This window comes from Polypterus senegalus, chromosome 13, assembly GCF_016835505.1.
Source record: "Polypterus senegalus isolate Bchr_013 chromosome 13, ASM1683550v1, whole genome shotgun sequence".
Classification (NCBI taxonomy): Eukaryota; Metazoa; Chordata; class Cladistia; order Polypteriformes; family Polypteridae; genus Polypterus; species Polypterus senegalus.
The window spans coordinates 123,095,052-123,121,435 of record NC_053166.1 but is presented as its reverse complement, the minus strand read 5'-3'; the positions used below and the strand labels follow the sequence as shown (position 1 = coordinate 123,121,435).

General features: G+C 41.0%; 1 protein-coding gene across 2 annotated transcripts in view; it reads left to right on the top strand.

Moving 5' to 3' along the window:
- prkcba (protein kinase C, beta a) overlaps positions 1-26,384 on the top strand; it is a 101,259-nt gene that overhangs the window by 72,104 nt on the left and 2,771 nt on the right. Inside the window, exons 9-17 of one of the 2 annotated variants that reach the window (XM_039775250.1) lie at positions 452-598; positions 850-1,023; positions 1,510-1,601; positions 2,551-2,613; positions 10,124-10,262; positions 10,393-10,473; positions 11,057-11,164; positions 11,738-11,878; positions 19,523-21,325. In XM_039775250.1, coding sequence (XP_039631184.1) covers positions 452-598; positions 850-1,023; positions 1,510-1,601; positions 2,551-2,613; positions 10,124-10,262; positions 10,393-10,473; positions 11,057-11,164; positions 11,738-11,878; positions 19,523-19,681 — 1,104 coding nt within the window. In that variant the 3' untranslated portion in view covers positions 19,682-21,325. Of the gene's footprint in view, positions 1-451; positions 599-849; positions 1,024-1,509; positions 1,602-2,550; positions 2,614-10,123; positions 10,263-10,392; positions 10,474-11,056; positions 11,165-11,737; positions 11,879-19,522; positions 21,326-26,384 lie in introns of those variants that run through there. The other variant, XM_039775251.1, reaches the window with a different exon arrangement.

Sequence of the window (26,384 nt, the reverse complement as noted above, 5' to 3'; positions counted from 1 at the left end):
TGGAGCCTTCTTTTATGTTCTGAGCTGTAAATTGGAAGTGAAATGAGTTCAGACATAATTTCAATTACTAATCTGTTTTAAAACATACAGATTACATTTGTTTGCCTTCCATGTTTTTGTGGGTTAACATTAACAAAAAATTCTAAAATAGAAACCAGGTTACAAAAATTTTACAGTAGGGCATGGAAAGTGAACATGTTTACTGTTGTTACCATGAGATGTTAGTATTCAAGTTCAGAAATTGTAAATAAAGTAAGAAGCATTACAGTTAAACATGAATTTTATTAAAGAAGCTAGCTTGCATTGTTAACCTGTTTGAAATGAAAGCTGACAGCCATTGTTCTTGAAGTTTCTGGGATATTGAGGTATTTGCTAATGTGTGAATTCAAGGCTGTGCTAAACACGGACACCCATGTAGCTTTATTTCATTTTCTCTTTCCCTGTATTTTAGAGAGCAAAGATTGGTCCAGGTATGGAGCATGCAGATGGTTCCTCCTCCAATGCAATTTCTAAATTTGACAACAACGGGAACCGTGACCGTGTGAAGCTAACAGACTTTAACTTCCTTATGGTCTTGGGAAAGGGCAGCTTTGGAAAAGTGAGTCTTGTGGTTCTTGGTATCATCCAGCTAGAAAAAAAATTTGATCAGATTTCACACAATTAACTAGGCTTGAAAACAGATTGTACGCTGTCATGGCCAGAAGCTAGCATTTATTTTGTGTTCTGTGCCTATTGCCATGCTATGGAAGGTGTGATATCTACACCTTCAACCTCCTAACTGTCTGAAGGTATCTGAATCCTGCATCTTGACCTGTTGTTTCCAAGATTGTTTTATTCTGTTTTCTTTAGGTAATGTTAGCAGAGAGGAAGGGCACAGATGAGCTCTATGCCATCAAGATCCTGAAGAAAGATGTAGTGATTCAAGATGATGATGTAGAATGTACCATGGTTGAAAAGCGTGTGCTAGCTCTTTCTGGAAAACCCCCCTTTCTTACACATCTCCATTCATGTTTCCAGACAATGGTAATATTGTGCTTGAATGTTCCTAATGGGTAAAGTTGAATTGAGCGGCATTTTTCCAAACCTTTCAGTTTGCACACATCCAATAACATTTAGCTACCTTTGCGTTATATATCAATCATGTTACACAACATAGGTAATCGTTTGCGTCTTTCTCAACATGCCCATTTAAAGGCATACCTTGCATGTTGTTCTCCTTACACATTAAGGTTGGGTTTGTGTGAAAGTTCTCTTACTCAGGGGTAATAAATGTCAAGGAGACAGATCTTGTACAAGATGATGTGTAGTGTGATGTTGTGCAGGGGGCTGCAGCCAGACACTTCTTTGATTTGTTTGGTGTGTAAATCATGTGACATAAACATGTGATCTGATTGGCTGTTCAGCGAACCTCCTAAATCACAATGCTCCAAATGTCTGCAGCTAGACCCTTTATAGTTGGTGATTTAAGCAGACTGGCACCCCATTCATATTACCCTCTTATTCCTACAGGACCGCCTCTTCTTCGTCATGGAGTACATTAATGGTGGTGACCTCATGTATCAAATTCAGCAAGTTGGCAAATTTAAGGAGCCCCATGCAGTGTAAGTACCTCATTGTCCATATATTTTAGTGAGGTATCAGAATTGTGGAGACGCATAACAACCTAGTGTGCAATTCTCAACACTGTCTCGTTTCAAATAACATTTAGATAGATGCTTGATTTGTCTAAGCTTCACTGTAAAGCTGAATGTGCTTTGGTTGTCAAATGATGGTTTCACAAAGCTGCAATCCATCATTATGCCCTCAATGGAATAGAAGTGTGGGTAATGAATGTTTAGTTTGTGGATTCATTTGTATAGTAGTTAAAAATAGTTATGTATTTGCATCTCTCAGATGGATTGGGGAGACTTTTCCCTTCCATTTACAGTGAGGGGTATTTGTGTCTCTTAGTGCCTGAGACCTCCTAACCTCTTATATGTTGAAGCAGGTCTAAGAACACTTAACGATACACTCTGTTATAAATGCCTTAAACAGGTCCCACCTACCCACATTGTCTCTTTGATTTCATCTGTTGTTAATAAAGATTGCTCTTCCAAATTAATAGAGACTAAATTAGCAACATTTTTATGTAAACTATATCCCCGCTTAATTATTTTGTATTTTTAACCCAAAATTCATAAGGATCTTTCTAACCCACCTGGTCATCCAGTTGTTTCAACAATTGATTCTGTTACCAATCACTCAATGTATAGATTGTCAAATCCCTATTTGTTTGTTGCACATTTTGAAGAGTAATATGTATATTCCTCTAACAATCTGTATTCTGATCAGATCATTGTGTGGCTTCATTTCATTCATGATGTTTGATTGTCAATGGAGGAGTTAATTCACTTCTTAATTTTCAGAATTACATTAACAGCTGTGATCAGAATTTAACCTTTACATTGAACTATGATCTGAAGTCGTTTGCCTTCTTGGACATTAGAATCTATGTTACAGATGCAGTAGAGTCAGCTATGGAATGCTAATATACTGTTTTTTTAATTACAGGTTCTATGCAGCAGAAATTGCCATTGGCCTTTTCTTTCTTCACAGCAAGGGAATCATCTACCGGTAAGTGACACTTACTTGAGTAATGCACGACATTTTTCAAATCATACTTACCTTGGCATGTCATTCTGCTCTCAGTGTGCAGATTGCATGAGCAATTTACTGCAACTTTGCAGTTGATAATATATGTACTCTAAACTAGTTGCATATTCAAGAATTTTTTTAATGTACTGAAAACATACAGTAGAAGTAGTGGCAGCAGTTGCAGTAATACAAGTAGTAGTATCCTGTCTTCATTTTAAGTAGGTGCAAATGGTAAGATAATCTGCCCACAACTTGAAGGACATTATTAGAGCAGCATGTCTCCTGTTATATTAATATTTTTATGCTCAAGCTGATCCTTAATTATCCAATTTGGAGACATGAGTGTTTTATCTTTGCTGAAGTACGTGCTGGAGTGGTTCACAGTAGAGTGTGCTGTAGTCAGCTTGAGAAGTAGTGCCTCTAAGGTTGAGCTCATTGGCCTCGTCCAGAAAAGAGAGTCTTGTTCCATGCAGGTAAGAGGAGAGCAGTTCACCCAGGAGGAGAGGTTCAAGTATCTTGGGATTTTATTTAAGAGGTAAGGTAGAGGTGATCCTGGGATTGACCTAAGAATCTTTACAGCAGTAACAAGGGTATTGGACTGTGATTGTAAATTTGGCAGTTAAATCCTTGGAACAAGGTTTTGATTCTGTCTACTTCTCCATTCTGCCCTATGATCATGACCTTAGAGTCCTAACGTAAATGACATCATGGATATGGATAGCCAAAACAAAGCTCCTGTGTAGGGTTGTTAGGGTATCTTTCTGTGAAAACATGAGGAGCTCAATACTGGTGGACCTTGGAGAAGAGCCTCTGATTCTCTTGATCATTGTAAGTCAGCATAGGTAGTTTGGTTATATAATTAAAATGCCTTCTGGAACAATTCCATCAGGAGTTTACTGGGCATGGCTTACTTGTAAAGGTCCCAGAACACACAGGCACCTAGACTGGGCTGGGATGGACTAAATGGAGTTAGAGTCTGTTATTGAAGGTAAAGTTGCCTGTTATATCCAGATTGGTGTGTTGCCACAAAATATTCCTCACCAGAACAAGTAGATGTAAAATAAAGTGAAGTGTTTCTTTCTAGAATTCCTGGAGTAATGAAGTGGTTGATTGTAACTGCCATAATCCATAATGACTGGAGTGGGTTAGATGGAGGGAGTACTGGGTCTTCTTCAATATAAGAACTGTCGGGCAATTCTAGCCTGCTCAAGAACTAGCTGCTAAACATTAAGATTTGGGGCTGATTGCAAAAAAGATAGATTCATCCAAGCTCTAAACCTATCTTCACAACTTTATTACATGGGCCTAATTTGTTCAAACTTGTTTCGGGGGAATAAAATATTAATATGTGCTATTACTTTTTTAATTAAAATTGCCTCTATGACTAAAGAGACACACATGAATCTTTGGCAAGATCATTGAGTGCCTTCTGAGAACTTTATACATACAGTACGTTAACTGTTTAAAATGCACTTTCAGACTGGAGAGTTAAAGCACTAGCATAATTTTTGTCCAAGTCATCCATCCACACAGTAGAACAAAGCTGGGTCTAGACATGTTATGTGTGTTGCATATGCAATTAATAGGATCATCTCATCAAATCAATTGTGAGTTCCTAGGGCAGTGGCTTATGACTCACCTAATGTATTCAATGAGACTGTTCTGCATGGGTCTTTGGGCACCCATGAAGTAACTGTTATATCCTCCCCCAAACTCCCCACCACACTTCGAGTCCCAGTCCACTGACATGCCTAGAGACAGAGCACGTCCAGAGCAAAACAAACCCCCAAGCAGCGGTGCAGAAGAAATAGAGAGATATCTATTGCCAGTACAGTCCAAATATTGTATGCCTAAAATGTGATCTTAAACAGTCTTGAAAGAATACACCCAGGGTATAATGTTAAACAGTACCAATGGAGATGTAGATAATGTATGGTAGTACACTCCTAATACAATAAACCAAGGATGTGATGTTAAACAGTCCCGTTTGAGAAGAAAAAAAATTATATAATTTCTGATCTGTTCTTTTCATCCCCATAATTGTAACTGCCAATACAACAATTGGCTTCATAACAATATGTCCTTGCAGTATTGGAAATTAAGGTTAACACTATCATATGTAATAAATAGTGATGAGCGAGCATGCTTGCTCGAGTATCGCTTTGCTTGGAACATACCGCTACTCAAACGAGCACTACATGTGCTCGTGCGCCATGCTCAAGTCTCCGCCCCACAGATGGAGATAGCCAATCAAGGGGCAGGTAAGTACTGTACTCACTGTAATGCCAGTAGCCATGTCAGGTGCTGGCATTACAGTGACTGGCTGGCCGGAACACGTCATCGGGTGCTATATATGCAGACACTGTCATATAATGTTTTAGAGCGTTAGCTCACCTGCAGGCACTGACATATAATGTTTTAGAGCATCATTTTTCCTGTAAAATTGATTTTTTGGGGGGTTTTGGCCGTGTTTTTGTCAGTCTGTAAAAGTGGCGTACAACTCGGACAAACTGGTTCCCAGCAGCGACTTGGGAGTCCAAGATGCATCCAGACATCATCCCCATGCTGTTCCCGGTCCATTTGGGTGGTGTTTCTGTCACTTTCTGACTTTTTCCAATGGACCAGGCACCCTCCCATCTTCAGAGCAGGGGGTGCCTGGTTGTCTCCCATTGACTTACATTATACACGGGTGCTCGGTAGAGCACACGAACATCGCGATGTGTTTGGACCGAACACTTTGGTGCTCGCTCATCACTAATAATAATGTACAACTTTAATTTAAGATTATAAAATGACATCAAAGGGTGGCACAGTGGCGCAGTGGGTAGCGATGCTGCCTCACAGTTAGGAGACCTGGGTTCACTTCCCGGGTCCTCCCTGCGTGGATTTTGCATGTTCTCCCCGTGTGTGCATGGGTTTCCTCCGAGTACTCTGGTTTCCTCCCACAGTGCAAAGACATGCAGGTTAGGTGCATCGGCGATTCTAAATTGTCCCTAGTGTGTGCTTGGTGTGTGAATGTGTGTGTGTGCGTGCGTGCCCTGTGGTGGGCTGGTGCCCTGCCCGGGGTTTGTTTCCTGCCTTGCACTCTGTTTTGGCTGGGATTGGCTCCAGCTGACCCCAATGACTCTGTAATTAGGATATAGCAAATTGGATGATGGATGGATGAAATTACATCAAAAGTTTAGAAGCAATGTCTCTATGACCAAACAGTAAACTTTGTGAGCTGGAATGTCAAAGGTTTCGATCACGAACTAAAGAGGAAGAAAGTATTCTCTCATCGAACAGGTCTAAATGCCAGGATAGTATTTTTACAGGAGACTCACTTAATCAACAAGAATCGATTTTGGTTGCAAAGAGACTGGACTGGCCAAATATTCTACTCCAGCTATACAAAGAAAACGAGAGTTGTGGGAATTCACAGAACAATTTAATTTGTAGTATCAGATCCTGAAAGGTGATATGTGATGGTTTTGGGTAATTATTTAATAGTAAAGTGATTTTGATAAATATATAGATACCCAATGTGGATGCATCCATTCCTAAATTGAACACTCACAAAATTATAATGGCCCGGAGACTTTAATTGTGTTTTAAACCCAGGCCTGGATCAGTCTTCAGCAACAATGGTGACAACCTCTAACACTGCAAAAATAATAACACAGTTTTTAATTGATCATAACTTATCAGACCCATGGAGATTTCTAAATCCATACTTAAGAGCATATTCCTTCTTCTCACAAGTATAGTACATAATTATTACTCAAGAATTAATTATTTCTTTATCGATTTCTTGCCCATAATCTAATCTTGCAAATATGACGCTATTGTTATCTCTGACCATGCCCCTCTGATCATGGAGCTCAGATCACTATGTCCCACATACTCCTCTCACATCTGGCATCTTAACCCCCTGTCATTAGCTGATGAGAACTGTACAGAATTTATATCCAAGCAAAATGATTTCTTTTTAGAGACAATTGCATCCTCTGAGGTTTCTGCAGGAATAATCTGGGAAACTCTTACAGCATTTTTAAGAGGACAGATTATCTCATATCTTTCCCACAAAAATAAATCAGAAACTAAGAAAGCATCAGAGTTAATCAGTGAAATTACCACAATAGATCGAGAATGCGCCAGGTCTCCAAATGAGGCACTTTTTAGGAAAAAAGAGGCTTTGCAATCAGAACTCAACCTCTTGACAACAAAACCAACAGAACAACTCATTTTTAAATCACAACATCATTATTATAAACGTGGAGAGAAGGCTAACAAGATCTTAGCGTAACAGATCCATAAGCAGGAAGTTCGCAATGCAATATCAGTAATCGCTAACACAGACGGAGATAGAATCATTGGCCATGAAAATATAATGCACAAATTTAGAGACTACTATAAGTCCTTATGTTCTGCTCAATTTAAAGAACACTAGACACAATCTAATGCATTTTTTGATACATTACAGATACCACAGCTGAATATTCTTAAGTGCAGAGGAATTGGATAAACCTCTGACATTATCAGAATTTCTAGACGCTATAAATTCACTTCAGAGTGGGAAAGCAACAGGTCCTGATGGCTACCCTGCTGAATTTTATAGAAAATTGTCAGTTAAGTTAGCTCCCCTCTTTGCTTGTTAATGCAAATATCTAATCAGCCAATCACATGGCAGCAACTCAGTGCATTTAAGTATGTTGATATTGTCAAGATGACCTTCTAAAATTCAAACTAAGCATCAAAATCAGGAAGAAAGGTAAGTAATTAATTACCATTTTTCCTAAGAAAAATAAAGACTTATTACAATGTGTATCATACAGACCAGTCCCACTTCTTCCAAAGCCCTAGTTAGAAGGAGTAAGAAAGTACTCCCTTCAGTAATATCACAAAACCAAATCGGATTTATTAAAGGTAGACATTTGGCTTCCAGTCTTTCAATGCCTTATTTAATGTAATATATTCACCCATAAAGTCTAACACTCCGGAGATCATGTTATTTTTAGATCCAGAAAAAACACTTGATATGGTTGAATGGGATTACCTGTTCACCACTTTGCATAAATTTGGGCTTGACCCAAACATATGTGCATGGATCAAACTGCTGTATACCAGTCCAGAAGCTTCAGTTTATAGTAACAACATCATCTCCGACTACTTCAAACTAGAATGCGGTACTACACAAGGATTCCACTTGTCACCACTGCTATTTGCAATTTACCATTGAGCCATTGGCTGTTTACTTTCAAAATACATAAGAGTTAAAGGGGATTTTTAGAGAAAGACTTGAACAGAAAATATCACTATATGCAAATATTATGGTACTCTATTTATCAGACCCACAAAATTCTGTGCCTACAGCCCTAGTAGAATTTCAAAAAGTATCTGGACTCAAAATTAACTTGAACAAAAATGTGCTTTTTCCAGTGAATTCTCTAGCAAGCAACATTAGATTGGAGACTTTCACTTTCATCATTGGAGATCAGTTTAAATACCTAGGGGTTAACATAACAAGTACATATAAAGCTCTTTTTCAACAAAGTCTTGCTGTTTGCATGGACAAAATTAAAAAAGACATGCATAGAGTGTCTACCCTCTATCTTACTTCAGCAGGGAGTATTAACATTGTCAAGGTGTATATCCCTAAGCTTCTGTTCCAATTTCAAAACATCTCCATACACATTAATAAATCTCTTTTTAAGAAATTAGATTAAATCATAGCCTCATTTATTTGGAATTCAAAAAAAATCCACACATTCAAAAGGCGACACTTCAATGACCTAAATCAGAAGGCTGCATGGCTCTGCCTAATTTTCAATGCTAATACTGGGTGGCAAACATACAAGCTATAAAAACCTGGACACTGACACAAAAAGATGAACACACACAGGCTTGGTCTGCAATAGAAACAAAATCCTGCAGTACTTCTTTATATTCCTTGCTTTATACCCAAGTAAATACAAGTTATTGTCAATGTACTAACAACCCAATTGTCCTTCATTCACTCAGAATATGGAACCAATGTAGGAAACACTTCAAGTTAGAGAATATTTTATCTGTGGCACCTCAACATGATAACCACCTCTTTGCACCCTCTTGAATTTACACAGTTTTTAACATTTGGAAAATGCATGGGATTAAATCATTTAGAGATTTGTATATAAATAATTTCTTTGTATCCTATGCACAGTTACACTCCAAATGTAATCTCCCATCAACACATTTTTTTTACTATTTCCAAATTGGAAACTTTGCTTAATGAAATCTACCCAATTTTCCTCACTTCGCACCTCTTTCTATTCCAGAAGATATATATTGATCAGTCTTAGGGACCCAGACAGCATTTCTATGATACATAAAACCATTTTAAAGTCCCTTTCTTTTAAAGATCCCAGAGTACCGTGGGAAAAGGATCTCATACTCAACATTTCAGAAACGGAGTGGAAGGCAGCCACACACAGAATTCACTCGAGTTTCATATGTACAAAACATTCAATTATTCAACTTAAAATCTTTTATCAAGCGTGTTTATTTCATTTAAAATTGCCCAAAATGTTTCCAGGGCAAGACCCAACCTGTGAACGTTGCAATCAAGTTCCAGCCTTATTGGGCCACATGTTTTGGGCATGTACCAAATTAACATAATTCTGGACCAAAACCTTTAAATGCATTTCAGACAGCCTCAGTGTCACAATCCCTCCTAATTCATTAACAGCTGTGTTTGGTGTACTCCCAGATGGGCTTAAAGTGGAGAAGGACAAACAAACTGCAATTGCCTTTCCTTCACTACTAGCATGTAGACTTATCTTGCTCAACTGGAAGAATCCTAACTCACCTCTTTCAAGTCAGTGGGTAACTGATATTATATACTATTTGAAATTGGGAAAAATCAAATTCTCACTTAAAGGATTTGTTCAAAACTTTTTTAAAACCTGGCAGGAACTAATCAATACCATTTTAGAATAAGCATTTATACTGGGGTAAAAGACTCCTTTCTCTCTTTACTACACTCAACAGTTTTGCTCTGGCTGTTGGCTTTTCACTCTTTCTCGTAGGTGGGGGTGGATTTGAATTTAGTTTTGTTAAGTTTGACTTGATTGTATAGAATGTTACGCTTTTAATACATTCAGTAAAAGATCAAAAAAGAATAATAAAAATAACTGAAATGTTGGGTCCTGGGTTATCCCTGAAGAAGTTGTCTGTTTCAGAGTCATTGTTTTCTTGACTTGTGGCTGAAGACCACTAAATTGAGGGTCCTAGTATAAAAAAGAACTAGTAAGGAGGAACTGTAAACAGACAGAATTTGCCAAGTTCATCAAGGTGTGAAAGGCTTGAGCAGAAAATGGTTCAGTCTGATCTACAAAACTCTTGGATTCAGAGATGCTTTCATGTAGCAATCTTGATTGTGTTCCCATGCTTTTCCAAAAAGTTGTTCTGTCTTGTAGGCCACATTTCATGCTGAGGACAGGTTTTTTATGTTTTGTTTTGTTTGTCTCAGGGATCTCAAGCTGGACAATGTGATGCTAGACTCAGAAGGCCATATTAAAATAGCTGATTTTGGCATGTGCAAAGAACACATGTGGGATGGACTAACCACCAAGACATTCTGTGGCACTCCAGACTATATTGCACCTGAGGTAAGCTTTCATTTGATATTCACAAAAATTGTGTTTTCCTTTACAATTCGGGTTAGTGGGAGTGTAGGGTCCCTTTACTGTTGTACATTAATTCCACTTCACCATGAACAACTGTTTGTTTCTTTTTCAGATTATTGCTTATCAGCCTTATGGGAAGTCTGTGGATTGGTGGGCCTTTGGTGTCTTGCTGTACGAGATGCTAGCAGGTCAGGTGAGCTGCCGGTCTGTCATTCCAGTGCACTTGGCAAGGCTCGCTGTGTTGTCTTCATAGCTTTCAGAAATTGGGATGAATTGGGGACAAGTAAGGTGAGAAGTTGTAATTTAGAATTATAAAGGGAAAAAAATGAGGATGTTAGAGATGGGAAAGAATGTGTTGTAGAAAACCAGAAACCAAGCAATATAAAACTGGAGACCAGACAAAAGATTGAAACTGGAGGTGTGAGAGATGTAAGGATGAAAATTTATGGGCATTGAAGATACATGAGAGGGTGAAAGGGGAGCAAGAGGAGCATTAGAGAAATCTGTTGTGGTAGTGGTGATACGTTTACCACATGCAGGAAACGAAGTAGGAAATGCAGTTGCAGCAGTCACTGAGCAGAGAAGTGGATTTCAAGAGGGTGAAATATGGGAGCTTAAACTAATGGTGCATAAAGAGTATGTACGAAAGCTAAATAAACACTATGACGAATTGTGTTATAGTAGTCAAACTGAGATGGTCTTCCCCAAGAAAAGGTTCTCTGTCAAAATAATTGTTTATTTCCTGTCACTGCATAAATAGTTTTCTCTCTTTTCAGCCTCCATTTGATGGTGAGGATGAGGATGAGCTTTTCCAGTCCATCATGGAGCACAATGTCACGTATCCCAAAATTATGTCCAAGGAGGCAGTAGGGATCTGCAAAGGGGTATGTGACTGTAGGATTCAATGTTTATAGTCCTTGTCTGGTTGACACAAGTGACCACAGGTTTGACACATCAAGGTGCCTTCTCTTTCCATTCTTGTTGCCAACAGTTACCGCTTGGTTCCTTGGGTTCTAATGTTTTAGAGAATGACCTACTGTTTCTTAGAAATTGCTTGAAAGAAATACAGGGTTTGAGTTCTGCTTTTGCTCTTCCACTGTTGATTAAGGTGGCACTTCTACTTCACTTTCTCTTCAAAACTTGATCGTGTTCAGTGATTTAGAGGAAAATCCAGTAAGATGATTTCCAAAAGCCCACATTCACATTGCTTTCCTTGGGTGTCAGAATTATGAATGGATGTGGTGCACTGAGAGTACCTCTGGTATCACATTCTGTGCGGGCTTTTTTAATGTTTTGCTTCTCAAGGTTGTACTGAGCAAACACTTAATTATAAAGTAGAAGATAGAAAATTGCCAAACCATTCCTTGCTGAAGAGTGAACTTTCCGAATAAGGAAAACTCCAAACTGAGGAGGTCATCACTGGTCTTTTGTTTGTTTCTGTCCTCCTTTTGTTCCAGCTAATGACTAAGCACCCTGCAAAGCGGCTAGGCTGTGGACCAGAGGGAGAGCGAGACATAAAGGAGCATTCCTTCTTCCGCTACATGGACTGGGAGAAATTGGAAAACAAAGAAGTGCAGCCACCCTTCAAGCCAAAAGCTGTAAGTAACGCACTGTGCTTCAAGCTCTGTGCACCGTCCTCTGCCTTTCGTCCCTGAATGAGTTGTTCTTGTGTCTATCACCCTGTACTCTCCTGCAGGAGAGTTCCTGTTGCTATTCTTTCACATGTCCTTGCTGTCTAGTGTCTCTCTGTGCCTTTTGTGCACTGTCTCTGTTGTGGCTCATTGTGCAGCATCCTTTGGCACTTTGAGCCGTGTCTTCTTAGAAGCTGTGAAAATGCATTAGGAATGAGAAGCTGAACCTGTGATCATGATGATGCTTAGTTTTTGAATAAATCAAAGGAGATTTCTGGTTTAAGAAAGTAATGGTGTGCAATCCTGCCTTCAACCTCTAGGAGTCCTTTTAGTGCTTGAAAATTAAAGAAAAAGCAACAAATCTATTTACTTGGTCTAGAGAATAGGTTTCTTCCTCAGCACCTTGCTTCTGAGCAGGCTAAGATGGGCGAACATCATTAATAGCCTGCTCAAACCCCCTGCAGCAGGGCTCCATGACGCTGATCATTCCTGACGGGCATTGTCAAGGACAGTGGAGATCTGTCTCGACTCCACTTAGGCTTTTAATGTCTCTCCACCCATTTAGATCATCAGGAGGGAGGAGCACAGCATTAAGCACAATGGCACACAACTTCTAATAGTTGGGCAGCTTTCAATACTAAACCAAACACTGCATTGTCTTTGCCATTTCCACAGATGAAGAATTCCTCGGTATGGGTGAACTCATCCAGAACGAAGCCATCACAAACAGCATCAGCAATTCACTGTTGAAACGTGAACAATTACCCCTCCCACCCCCTACCAACCAATGTACCAGACCATTGGTTGATTTAAGAGGCCTTCCTTTTGTTTATTCAGAAGCCTCATTGGCACCTAACGTAAATGTGGATAGGCCGAGATGCCTGTTAAGCAAAAATAGAGGATGTCACAGAATCCGAATCCAGCAAGGAGGTGTTGTGGGATGATAGGAGCAGACCTGATCAGACTTCAGGGAGCTAGATTTGGCTACTCACTGTAATGTTTGCTGAAATGAAATGCAGGTGAAAGTGATGTTGGAAGTAGCGGAAATTGGTGCTTTTAGAGGAAGCAAATGTCTTTTGCCCTAGTAAGTGCCTCAGGCTGACAGCTTGGCTGCCTGGTGTAGAATTTCTTTAAGATGCTTGTAGACATAGCAACTCATCAGGATCTGCTTGTGACAGACGGCAGACTGTTTGGCAGTAAGATCTTTCCTCTATGGATCCCACAGAGAAACCATACAAAGTGTTTTTCCTGTGAGCTACAGCCACTCAGCCATCAAAAACTCAAAAGCGCTGCAAGTGTGAGGAGAGGTATAGGAAGTGGTATGGGAGCACTTCACTGTGTTAACAGATGCATTTGGGACTGCTGGGACCTTACTCTGCATATGTGTTAGAGGTTGGGCTGGGCTCTGTGTCTTGTTGTCTGCCAGGCTTAATGTCTCTCTGTAGTGGAGGCTCTATGTATCTTTTTGTTAGAATGTGCTCTGCATGTCTCACTAATGATTTGTGTTTCTGTGCTTCCTTGTATTGAAGCCAGCGCATCTTTCCATGATGTGCAATTTGTGTCTTACTGTATCATTTCTGTATTGGAGTGTATATTGTTTGTCTTACAGTGTGAAATTTTTGAACTAAATGTCTCACAGTATTGCAGGATGTGTTGTGTTGCTGTATTAGAGGCGGCGTGTTTTCTTGTCCTCGCTGTAAAACGATGGTGCCTTCTGTCTGTCTGTCTGTCTTCCTGTAGTACAGGCTCTATGTGTGTTTGTATCTGAGGCTGTGAGTACTGCTGTATTTAAACGTGTGCTGTGACTCTTACTTACTGGTGGCTTCATGCCATGCTGGAGGCTGTGTGTCCTAGTATGTCAGCGGTTGTGTGTCATCACTGTCTTACACTAAACATGGTGCTGTGCTGTGCTGCATTGGAGGCTGTTTTGTTTGTTAGTGAGGGCTGAGTGTGTTTATTTTTTTAATGTAGACAGTAAGTGTATTTATTGGATCAGAAATTAAACACTAAATATTTCCTTCAGATGTAGATTTAGTCTTTGATGTGCTGCAGGTTGAATTTGCTTTGTTGTATGTCCTTTCTTTATTCGTGTGAATTCTGTTTGACTGTATTTGAGTCGGTTCCCCATGTCATCCATGTGTCTTTCTGCATTAACGGCTCTATGAGTCTCTACACTCGAGGCTTTGTGCTTCACAGTATACGTAACCTTGTGTGGTGACTCATGCCGCAGGTTCTGTGTCGCCACTGTCTTAGACTGTGTTTTGTGCATCCGCATGTATTTCAGGATATAAGTTGTGCTCTACTAGATGTTTGTATGTAAGGGTATGAGCGTTGGTGTGCTGGAGATTGTATGTTGTAACTATATTAATGGGCATTGTTTGTAAATTGCAGATTGTTTTACTGCTTCTTGTGTGTTTGGCCTCGTGTGTGGTTTATCACCCTGGGGTTGCATCTAAGGTGGTGCTGCAATGTGCACGGCAGTGTTTTTGCGTATCTAGTTCCTCTGTGTCTTGCTTCTTTCTAGGTTGTGTGCCTTTTGAGTGCAATCAGCTCAGCTGAACGCTGTGTTTTATATTGCGGCTGCAAGACTTGTATTTGAGGTTCAGTACTCTCACATATAGGGAGCCCTTCATGTTTCTACTCTTGGTGTTACGTTGATAGAAGACTTCTCCACATAGAAAATTTGCTTTTCCTTTGCACCCTTACTGTTTGTGAGTGCTTTCTGTGTGTTTTCAGTACACTAGAGAACGCCTTGTGTGTCAGGCTGCTTTAGACGACGTGTGTGTAGCTATATTTTAGGCTCTCACTCTCCTAGAGACTGTATTTTGTGGTGTATTATAAATTATATGTTTAGCTGTGAGTCACTGCTGTATTGGAGGCTGCCTTTACCGCTCAGTTAAAGTGGTAATTCCTTCTTTTGTAGGCTGTATGACTTGTGATGGAGGATGTACAAGTCTCTGCACTTTATATTACAGTTCAGTACCATTATGATGGCACATGCAGGGCTGTGTTCTGTTTCAAGAGGCCTAGCGTTGCATTGTGTTTGGGGTTTGTTTTCTCTAACCCTCCATGTCTTCCATTTTATTGGAAGCTTTTGTTTCCATATAAGGCCTTGTCCGGTTGTACTAAAGGCCATGTTTCCTACTGTGATGGGTTTGTGTCAGTTTTGCTGTTTATCACCATCTGGGTGTCTTGCATTGGATACAAAGTTAGTTACTGATGTTAGCAGTATTGCCAGCTGTATGTCTTTGGATGTGGGAGGTTGTGTGTGCATATATAGGGCAATGTGTGTTTCCACTGATGGAAAAAATGAAACGCAACACTGTTTGCTGGGCTGAAATTTCCACCTTCATTCCTGAAATAGCTGCAAACAAATGAGAATCCTAGGAAAACAGCACAAGACAGCAAAAAAAGCAGCAGGAAAACAATCTCAACTGAACATTAAAAAGAGTCGTCTTGTTGTCCGTCAATATCACATGCCTCTTGGAGCCACCAATGCTTGAATCTGCAGTGGGGTGCTATCCCATTAGTACAGAAGGCCCTGACAAAGTTGCCCATTTACAAGCAGAGGGACATGTCTCTGGAGATTGTAATCCACAGAATTCCAAAGGTGCTCTGTGTGGTTAAGGCCAGGAGAGAAGAGACACCAAGGTGCAGCACTTGTATTCATTCCTCTAGATGCTTGTGGCCTGCCATTGTCTTGTGGTAGGGTCTGAGGTATCAGGGTCGTCTTACTTTAAAGCCACCAGCATGGAGCTGTATCTGGTACCTTAATTTTCCAATGACAAGGGCATAGTGTCTGCTGGAAGTTTCTTTAGCAGTATGAAATCTTCTGATGACTTGGTCCTGCTCTGATGTGGTCACTTGAAGGCAAATATATTTTGGATTGATCATCTATCTAGTCTGCCAATCTGCTGAAACCTTGTCTGTTAATGAGACTATATTGTGTACCTTGACCCCTGATGTCCAGGAATGCTTGTGCATGACATACGTGTCTACAGTATGCCAATGGCCTCCTCCCTTGCTTTGGGTGACATCTGAGGCATTATGAAATGCGTAGCCATTGTCCTGCTGTGAAAGTTGACTGATTTAAAATGGCCCTTGTTCAGTTTGGACCTTTTTGGATAAAAATATACCTAATGTTTTTTTTTTTTTTTGTTTGGTAAGCATTTGTTCCTCATTGGATAGGCAGACAGGTAGGTAGGTAGATATCTAGATAAGGATTAGGATTAGACGGATAGAAAAAGAAAGAAGTAAGTTGAATCTTTCCCAGTGAAGGTATTTGTCTTTTTACAGAAGCTCAATAAAAACAACCCCCTCTCAAATATACTGCTGAACAACTACAAAGTAAGAACATTACAAAAAAAGAAAAGAAGACTTCTGACTTGGCCATCACAGTCACAGTAAGACATTCTGCAGGTGTATTGCCTTTGATATAAAGGAGCCCGCATAGCATTTCTTAATACACTTCTCCTGAATGATTCTGTGACTGAAAGTCCTCAGTGTTAGCGTGACAGAGAGAGGATGTGTAGCACTGTTCATAATGGCGCACAGTTTTGTCTTCATTCTCTCCTCCACCACTGCCTGGAGATTGTGTCCCATAACCGAGCCCACCTTTTTAATCACCTTGTTTATTTTGTGGGCCTCTTTTGAAGTGATGTTACTGGCCCAGCGCACCACAGTATAGAATATTGTACTACCCATCACAGAATTATAGAGGATGCAATGGATTTCACTATTCACGTGTGCTAAAAAAGGGTCTTCTCCACCCTTTTTTATGTGTATGCTATGAGACCAGTTCAACCAATAATATACCCAAACTCATGCATAAACACCACACAACTGCAAAAATCTGAAGATTTCTTTTGCTAAAACATGGTCATTGATGTGGACCCCCAAGTACTTGTAGCAGTGCACTACCTCTTCATCCGTTCTCTAAATAGTGATTAGATGTTGAAGCACTGTGGTGCACCAAGAACAAAGTTTTCCACCTGACTCCTATGCTCTCTTGCTCCCCTCTTGTCAATACACCCCAAAAGTGCACAATCGTCAGGAGACTTTCTGGAGGTGACATGATCTGGTGTTGTATTTATAGTGTGTGGTGTATAGAGTGAAGAGAAAAGGAGACGGGACTGTTCCTTGTGGTGCTCCAGTGTTGCTCACATGCACATTCCTTGAATCTCACAAACTGCAATCGGCCTAAATTGCTAATCAGAAGGTACAGTATACAAGCTAAAGCCATACTCATTCCAGAAAAGACTGTGTTTCTTTTTTCCATCAGTGTATTTATGTCTTTATATTATTTAGTGCTTTCCTGTAATAGACACCATCCCAATGCAATTTCAAGCTTAGGCAAGTTATGTACCTTGTTTAGAGAAACTGAGCTGGCAGACTTCAAGTTTAGTTCCTAGTCCACTACATCACTTGTCCTGTGTATGGGCATTTGTGTCTGTGCAGTACAGTATATATAGGAGGAGGATGTGTATGTATAGGACAGACTGTATGTTGATGTGTATACGATGGTACATGTTTTTGTTGTGTGCTTATACTGTACGGCAGGGCTCCCCAACTCTGGTCCTTCAGGGCCACAGTGGCTGCAGGTTTTCATTCTAACCAGATTTTCTTAATTAGTGACCTGCTTTTGCTGCTAATTAACTTCTTTTGAATTAATTTTGTCTTGTTTTTTAAGATTTGTTCCACTGAATGTCTTCATTGTTCCTCAGAATTGCTCCATTTCTTTCCTTAAATGGCCTCCAAACAAATGAAATGTGAAGTGAGAAGACCAACTAAGTCAGGGCCTCAAACTCCAACCAATTCCGTAATTACGTGCCAAGTCTTATCGTTAATTAAAACCGTTCTTTAATTCCTTGACTTGTTGCTGCTCTTATTGTGCAACAGTATGCATTTCCAAAATTGTTGCTTTTCTCTTTTCTAAGAAGAGTGTTAAAATGTTTTGGGGATCTAAGCAGATCAACATTTCTGAGACCTCCATCTTTCTTCATTTACAGATATTGCATGATGGACACAGTTTACTGGTTGTGTTTTGGCTCATTTTGTATCTAATTATTGTTTGGCTGCTAATTAAGAAAAAAGAAACAATTAGTGAGTATGAGTCTCCAAGGGCAAGTCAATTAAAATTAATTAAAGAAGTTAATTAGCAGCAAACACAGGCCACTAATTAAGAAAAGGGTTAGAATGAAAACCTGCAGCCACTGCGGCCCTCCAGGACTGAAGTTGGAGGGACCCCTGCACTACGGTAATGGTGCCTTTTAAATGTTTCATGAAAAGATAGGCTATGTGTGCCTCTTTACGCGACTGTCAGTTAGACCGTATCACACAGTGAAGGTTCACCGCTGTTTATCACATTGTGAAGAAAGGTCTGGTTACTGTGCTGTGCTTGTATATCGTATTGAGTCCTCTTCCAGTGGTCATTGTGGCAAGTTACACCACACAGCCCTTTCACGCTGGAGAAGGCCGACATTTTTCATTTCATGACACTTTTAATGAAGCCGCTATGTTGGATTTCATTTCAAAGACCATCCATGCTTTCAGTACAGTTTTTAAGTTTTTCGTTATTTTGTTGTTCGCACACCAGCATGCATGTGGGTGTTTGTATATACTGTCTGTCTTTATTCTGCTGCCATTACGTTTCTGTTTTTTATTTTATTTTACTGCAGTTTGGGTACGGGGCGTGCGTTTTTGCCTCCTCTGCTGTGTTTGTGTGGGCATGTGTGACTGATTGCATCCACCAATCCTCTTTTCTTATCTTTCTACATGTATGCTTGTGGTGGGTTTGTGTGTTGGCCTTCATTTCCCTGATGCTTTTCTCCTTTAGTCTCTGCTGTTTTTGTTTGTTGACTCTGTACGTATTTCTCCTGTTCTATATGTGTCGTTTGTCTTCTTTCTCAGCTTGCTTTATGTGTGGTGGTGTTTGTTCGCGTTTCTCTACCCTAATGCTTTATATATATATATATATATATATATATATATATATATATATATATATATATATATATATATATATATATATATATATATATATATATATATATATATATATATATATATATATATATATATATATATATATATATGTATATATGTGTCTGTGCATCAATTTGTATATTTTGTGTTTTTTCTGCCTCTCTCTCTTTCTCCGTCCCCTTACCTACATGTGTATTTTTGTCCTGCTCTTCTCTTTTATTTCCATTTCTCACACCTCTTTGTCTTTGTTTGATTCTCTTGTTTCTTGCTTCTTCCCCATCTGTGTTTTTCTTGTTTCTCTTAACATACCCGCCTGTGTGTATGGGAGGCAATTTATGCTGCTTTGCTTTATTTTTGTCTGTTTGATCTCTTTGCTTGTGCCTGTGCGTGTGTGTGTGTTTATGTGTGTGTGTGTGTGTGTGTGTGTGTTTTTGTGTGTGCGTGCGTGTGTTTGTTTGTTTTTTACGTCTCCACTCACTCACTTTTTTCTGCTCATCTTTTGAGTTTGTGTTTATGTGCCATTTATTTATTTGCCTATTTATTATTTACCTTATTAATTTGTCATATCTGCACGTATGCCTTTTTTTGCCACCTGTCCCATCTCATCTTTTCTTTTCCCTTCCACAGTGTGGCAGAGAAGCCGGGAACTTCGACCGCTTTTTCACCCGCCATCCGCCACTGTTAACACCACCTGACCAGGAGTTCATCGTAAACCTTGACCAGGCCGAGTTTGAGGGCTTCTCCTATATTAACCCTCACTTTAAGAATGTCGAGGTGAAGAGTTAGAAGCCGAGGCCTTGTCTCCTGGGTGCCTGGAGTGGCGCTGCCCTCGGGGGTTCTTGCCATTTTCCTCTTGTCATATCAAAGAACAAAAATAACCGCTCTCAGGGTGACCACATGGCTGGGAAGAAGCAATGCTATTACTGTATTTGAGCAACTGGCAAACCACTTGGTGTCCAGCTGCCAAGTCTCCATTCATTCCTGCCCCTCTGGAATCCAGCTGCTGTGTCTCTGTTCCTCCCCACTGATGACCTGTCGTGGTGTCTCTGTTCCTGCTCCTCAGTGTTCACCAGCTAACTCTGCACTTTGTGCCCTTTTGCCACCAGTCGTGCTCCTTTTGGTGTGTCCATGTCTGTCCCCAATTGGTTTCAGATTTCCTCTGTACAGAGACCGTGGTGTGCCTGGGTGCAGCCTTGTCTGTATTTAGTGCACCATGCTGTCCGTGTAGCATAAAGAGGGGGAGAACGCTTAAGCACCTTCCGTTATTTGTTGCTTTACCCTCCGTCTACCCCACTGATTTGACCTTATGGCCGCTGGTAATCGTTCATGAACATGGCAGTGAGTATGCCTGTTGGGCTAAGGGGTCCATATTTTTATTTTTATTTTTTTTACATTTAGGGAAATAGTGTGTGTATACTTGCATGTGATTGGGGGAGTGGGGTGGGTGGATGGTGTATACGGAACCAAATCTCAAATTCAGCTGCTTATGGTCTCTAAGGAGCTGCCTATTCACCATAATAACTGAGATCTCCAGCTGAGCAGTGACACTACTGCAACATCATGTGGGCAAAGAGGCAGCATATTCATGTGCCCTTGTAGAAGAGAGGCACCTAAATGCCCTGCAGAAGCTCCCAGGGGCGAACTGGTGCTGAGAGTAAGACTGACAGGGCACCCAGTGAGCAGCGAAGAAACAGTGCACCCTGGGGCAGGGAGGTGGGACGGTTAGGCTCCCAATGAGCAATGAGACAACAGCCTGCCTTCTGTGGAGCTCACATGGAGTGGTGATATCCTCAACATCCCAGCAAGGCACCCAGGGAGCAGTGAAATACCAGTACACTCTCGGGCGCTTCCACTGATGTCTGTAGCACCTCACACTGAGCAGTGAGATGCCTGTGGGCCCTGGGGAGAGGCCCAGTGAGCTGTGCAAACCTCGCCCACCCTCGGGGAGTCCCGAAGAGGTTCATATAGCACCTTCCTAAATCTGGAGCCCTGCTGGGAATAATTGTTGCCAGTAGGACGCCAGGGTAAGTGGTCGCCCTGGAAACCACTGACACGTCATTTTCACCAGTTGGTAGCCAGTAGCCTGCGTTGCTCAACTTATCATCGTTTCTCATTTCTGCCAAACCTCCAAGAGCTTGATTATTTTTGTAAGGTTCTCTAGCGCAGTGCAGACCGCACAGTGGAAGTGTCCAGTGCATGCATGTTGTGCAAGCAGAACAGAGACTTTGGGGGTATTCTTCACTTAGCTTCTTCGCACCTCTAGATCTGGAGGAACAGCCCCCCTACCCTATCCCTCCTCACCCTGTCGTGCATGAGAGTGGCTGTGTGTAGACGCCGTTGTTCCGCACTTCTGATTGGCTCTTGTGTTTGTAAACTGCTGTTTCTGTGCCAAAGTATTTTCCATAAAATAAAGACTGATGCTGAAAACAGCTCATGGCGACTCATTTACGCGGTGAGGTCTGCCATGGCCGGAACGTTGTTAATCAGAGGACTCCAACTGCAAATCTTTTGTGCCATCCAGGTGCCTGGCATTGCTCTGACATTGTGTGCCCACTGTTTGGTCCCATCCACAGGTGATTTCCTTGAGATATCCTGAGGTGGAGTACTGCCGTGCATTTGTCAGCAAAACAAAGCTTTTTCTATTCACTACTCACTCACCTTGGATGCTGGATGAAGGAAGAGGATGCAACAGGACAATGTAGGAGGTGTCTTCTCGGTGCATTGGGCATCACTGTTGTCATTTTGCTCATGTAAATTTCCTGTCAAATATCGAAACCTCACTTTTTACTTTGAAGTACTGTTATCTTGTGCCAAATATTCGATCACCAAAGCTTTGCCTTAACACCACTACTTCTTCTAAAGCCAAAGCCATCCTTACTTGGGTGTGACTCCTCTCGCCCAACACCTCTGTCTAAACCAGTGCAGAGTGTGGGGTGTCTTTGATAATGCAGAGCGGTGTTGAGTGGAATGTGTGGCCTTGCACTGGTGACCAGACCAGGCTTCAGTAGGGACTTTAGCCCACCAACCATATTGGAATCTCAGATTATCCCACTAACTCACTCCAAAAAATAAAAAACAGTGGATTAATAAAGTTTTAAAAAAGAAGTTGCAAAGGAAAAAACTGCTGTATAAGGCATATAAGACTAATGACTGCAAAGTGAATCGTAGCGCGTATGAGAAAATGAGGGCAACCATTAAGAAGGATATCAGAGAGGCTAAAAGACAGTTGGAGAGGAATATAGCAGATAAGGCGAAAGAAGACCCCAAGAGATTCTTTCAGTATTTTAGTAGTAAAAGAACAGTTAAGGAGGAGGTCAAGTTCATCAGGAATAGTAAAGGGGAATTAAAAGATACAGACAATGAAATAGCAGATGCCCTAAACTTACATTTTTCTGAGGTGTTCACAAGTGAGCAAGTGGATAACCTGCCAGAGGTAAACGCAACTACTAAGGAGGTACTGAGGGATTTGGAAATTGTAGAGGGAGAAGTGCTGCTCAGATTAAATAAGATGAAATCAAACAAATCACCAGGCCCAGATAATATTTATCCTCGTGTTCTTAAGGAGGCTAGTGAGTACATATATAAACCCTTGACACATATTTTTAGGAAGTCACTGAGCACTGGAGAGATTCCAAAGGACTGGAAAATGGCAAATATCATCCCATTATATAAAAAGGGTGACAGGGCAGATCCAAGCAACTATAGGCCAGTAAGCTTAACATGCATCACAGGAAAATTAATGGAAGGAATTATTAAGGATAAGATTGAGCAACACATGGCAAGGACAGGAGTTATTCTGAACAGTCAGCATGGGTTCAGAAGAGGAGGTCATGTTTTACTAACATGTTGGAATTCTATGAGGAGGCAACAAAAGGATACGATCAAAGTGGAGCTTATGATATTATTTATCTGGACTTTCAGAAAGCATTTGATAAGGTGCCACATGAGAGGTTGGGCATCAAGTTAAAAGAAGTGGGAGTTCAGGGTGATGTTTTTAGATGGGTGCAGAATTGGCTCAGACACAGGAAGCAGAGGGTGATGGTGCGAGGAACCTCATCAGAACTGGCCGATGTTAAGAGTGGTGTTCCACAGGGGTCAGTGCTAGGGCGCTGCTATTTTTAATATATATAAATGATTTAGATAGGAATATAAGTAACAAGCTGGTTAAGTTTGCAGATGATACCAAGATAGGTGGATTAGCAGATAATTTGGAATCCGTTATATCATTACAGAAGGACTTGGATAGCATACAGGCTTGGGCAGATTTGTGGCAGATGAAATTTAATGTCAGTAAATGTAAAGTATTACACATAGGAAGTAAAAATATTAGGTTTGAATACACAATGGGCGGTCGGAAAATCGAGAGTACACCTTATGAGAAGGATTTAGGAGTCATAGTGGACTCTAAGCTATCAACTTCCCAACAGTGTTCAGAAGCCATTAAGAAGGCTAACAGAATGTTAGGTTATATAACACGATCTGTGGAGTACAAGTCCAAGGAGGTTCTGCTCAACCTTTATAATGCACTGGTGATGCCTCATCTTGAGTACTGTGTGCAGTTTTGGTCTCCGAGCTACAAAAAGGACATAGCAGCACTAGAAAAGGTCCAGAGAAGAGCGACTAGGCTGATTCCAGGACTACAGGGGTTGAATTATGAGGAAAGATTAAAAGAGCTGAGCCTTTACAGTTTAAGCAAAAGAAGATTAAGAGGTGACATGAGTGAAGTGTTTAAAATAATGAAAGGAATTAGTACAGTGGATCGAGACTTGTATTTTAAAATGAGTTCATCAAGAACACGGGGACACAGCAACTTGTTAAGGGTAAATTTCACACAAACATTAGGAAGTTTTTCTTAACACAAAGAATGATAGACACTTGAAATAAGCTACCAAGTAGTGTGGTGGACAGTAAGACATTAGAAACTTTCAAAGCTGGACTTAATGTTTTCTTGGGAGAAAGAAGTGGATAGGACTGGCGAGCTTTGTTGGGCTCAATGGCCTGTTCTCGTCTAGAGTGTTCTAATGAAATACTGAGAGAGCAGCATTACCAGAACTTGTGATTCCACCAGCCTGGCATTGGAGGTCTGATTTGCCATGTTAGGAACCTGCCATACTAGTAACCTGGGACAAATTCTGTGAGTGCACTACCCCACCATTTACATCACAAAGCTGAAACGAGACCACTCCTAAGAGGTGACCCATTCTCTCAGCGGCTGCTAAGTTTTGTCTCAAACAACTACCGTTTCTAATTGGACTCCTGGCCAAATTTAACAAGCTGTTCCTTTCCCTGTTTCAGCGTTTTGCACTCAATTTTGTTATAGTAAGGTCGTATACAGTAATGTCCTTATTGTCCCCTTTATACTCCTTACCTGTCCTAACCAAAAATGCCCCCCAATACCTGCTATAGCCCTCATATGTTGTAATACGCCTTATATTCATAACTTCAGGCAACAAGACAAAGTAACTGAATAGGCAGGAGTGAAAGTTGCTCATTTATTCATCAAGTATTCTAGATAATATGCTTAAAATAGACGTAGAGAGCATACACTCAGCGGCCACTTTATTAGGTACGCCCTGCTAGTTCCAGTTTGAACCCCCTTTTGCCTTCAGAACTGCCATAATTCTTCATGGCATAGTTTTAACAAGATGCTGGAAACATTCCTCAGAGATTTTGGTCCATATTGACATGATATCCTCACACAGTTAGCTGCACATCCATGATGTGAATCTCCTGTTCCACCACATGGCAAAGTTGCTCTATGGGATCTCATGAGTCCACTATAGTCAAATGGCCTCCGAACTTATTGTTTTGTTCAAGAAACCAGTTTGAGATGATCTGAGCTTTGTGACATGGCATATTATCCTGCTGGAAGTAGCCATCAGAAGAGGGGTACACTGCGGTTGTAAAGGGATGGACTTGGTCAGCAACAATTCTCAGGTAGGCTGTGGCATTTAAACAATGCTTAATTGGCACTAAGGGGACCAAAGTGTGCCAAGAAAGTATCCCCCACAACATTACACCACCAGCAGCAGCAGGATCAATCCATGCTTTCATGTTGTTGATGCCAAATTGTGACCCAACTATCTGAATGTCGCAGCAGAAATCGAGGCTGGTGAGCCAGTGTGAATTGTAGCCTCAGTTCTTAGCTAACTGGAGTGGCACCCAGGGTGGTCTCCCATTGCTCTGGCCCATCCGCTTCAAGGTTCAACATGTTGTGCATTTAGACCTCCTCTTCTGCATGCCTCGGTTGTAACGAGTGGTTATTTCAGTTACTGTTGCCTTTCTATCAGCCTAAAACAGTCCGACTTCTGGCATCAACAAGGCATTTTCGCCCAGAGAACTACAACTTAGTAGGTATTTTCCCTTTTTCGGACCATTCTCTGTACACTCTACAGATGGTTGTGTGTGAAAATTCCAGTAGAGCAGCGGTTTCTGAAATACTCGGACCAGCCAATGACACATCAACAACCATGCCACGTCCAAAGTCACTTAAGTCACATTTCTTCCCCATTCTGATGCTCAGTTTGACCCGACAATGTCTACATGTCTAAATGCATTGAGCTTCTGCCATGTGATTGGCTGATTAAATATTTGCGTAAACAAACAGTTGAACAGTTGTACCTAATAAACTGGCCATTGCGTGTACATATGATGGCTTTCTCAAACCTGCTTACTTAGGTTCAGGGTCACAGGGGCGTGAGCCCTTCCTGGAACCATCATGCATGTTTAAGTGGTCAGCCAGACCATCACAGAGCAAATTTAAAATTGCCAGTTAACATAAAATGGACATCATTGGCAGGTGGCAGGAAAACCCAACTCACAGATGTTCAGTTTCACCCAACCACTGCATGCAGCCCTGCCAAGGTTAAAGTAACAGCGGCCTTGACAGCTGCACTTGGTGTGCATCGCCTCTGAACAGCAAGTCGTCTCTGATTCAGCTCTTGATATCCTGGGCTCCGGTGATTCCTTTACATCCACATCTCCGAGCTTTCTAGTCCATACTGATCCATGTAACTCTATTAAGGCCTCACTCAGGGCTGTGTGGTCTATGACTGGGACATCCAGCTGCATATTTCAGCTCTGCAAAACAATGCAGCTTCACAAATGCATCCGATTTCCTCGTCACATTAAGCAGAAAGCCCTGGAGCATTTTTGTTGCCATGGCAACTGTAAAAGTACTAAGTGGTGCTGAGCTGAATTACAGACATCCGCTCTCCATTCAACGGAGCGCTTAGAAATGAAGATAGAAAAGCCAAATTCAAGAGCAGCAGATAATGCACTGTGCCGCTGACGCAGGAGGTTTAGTGTCGGTCACGGCTGAACATAAGCCAAACCTCCGGGCTCTCTGCTTGGATGACAGCAACTCGAACCCCCAATACCCCCACCTCCATCTACTGAAACACCAGTAATCACTGGTGCCATTGTTTAAACCTTGAAGTCATTCAAAGATCATCCAATGAAGTTTGGCCTGCGCTGCTGTCAGTTCCTT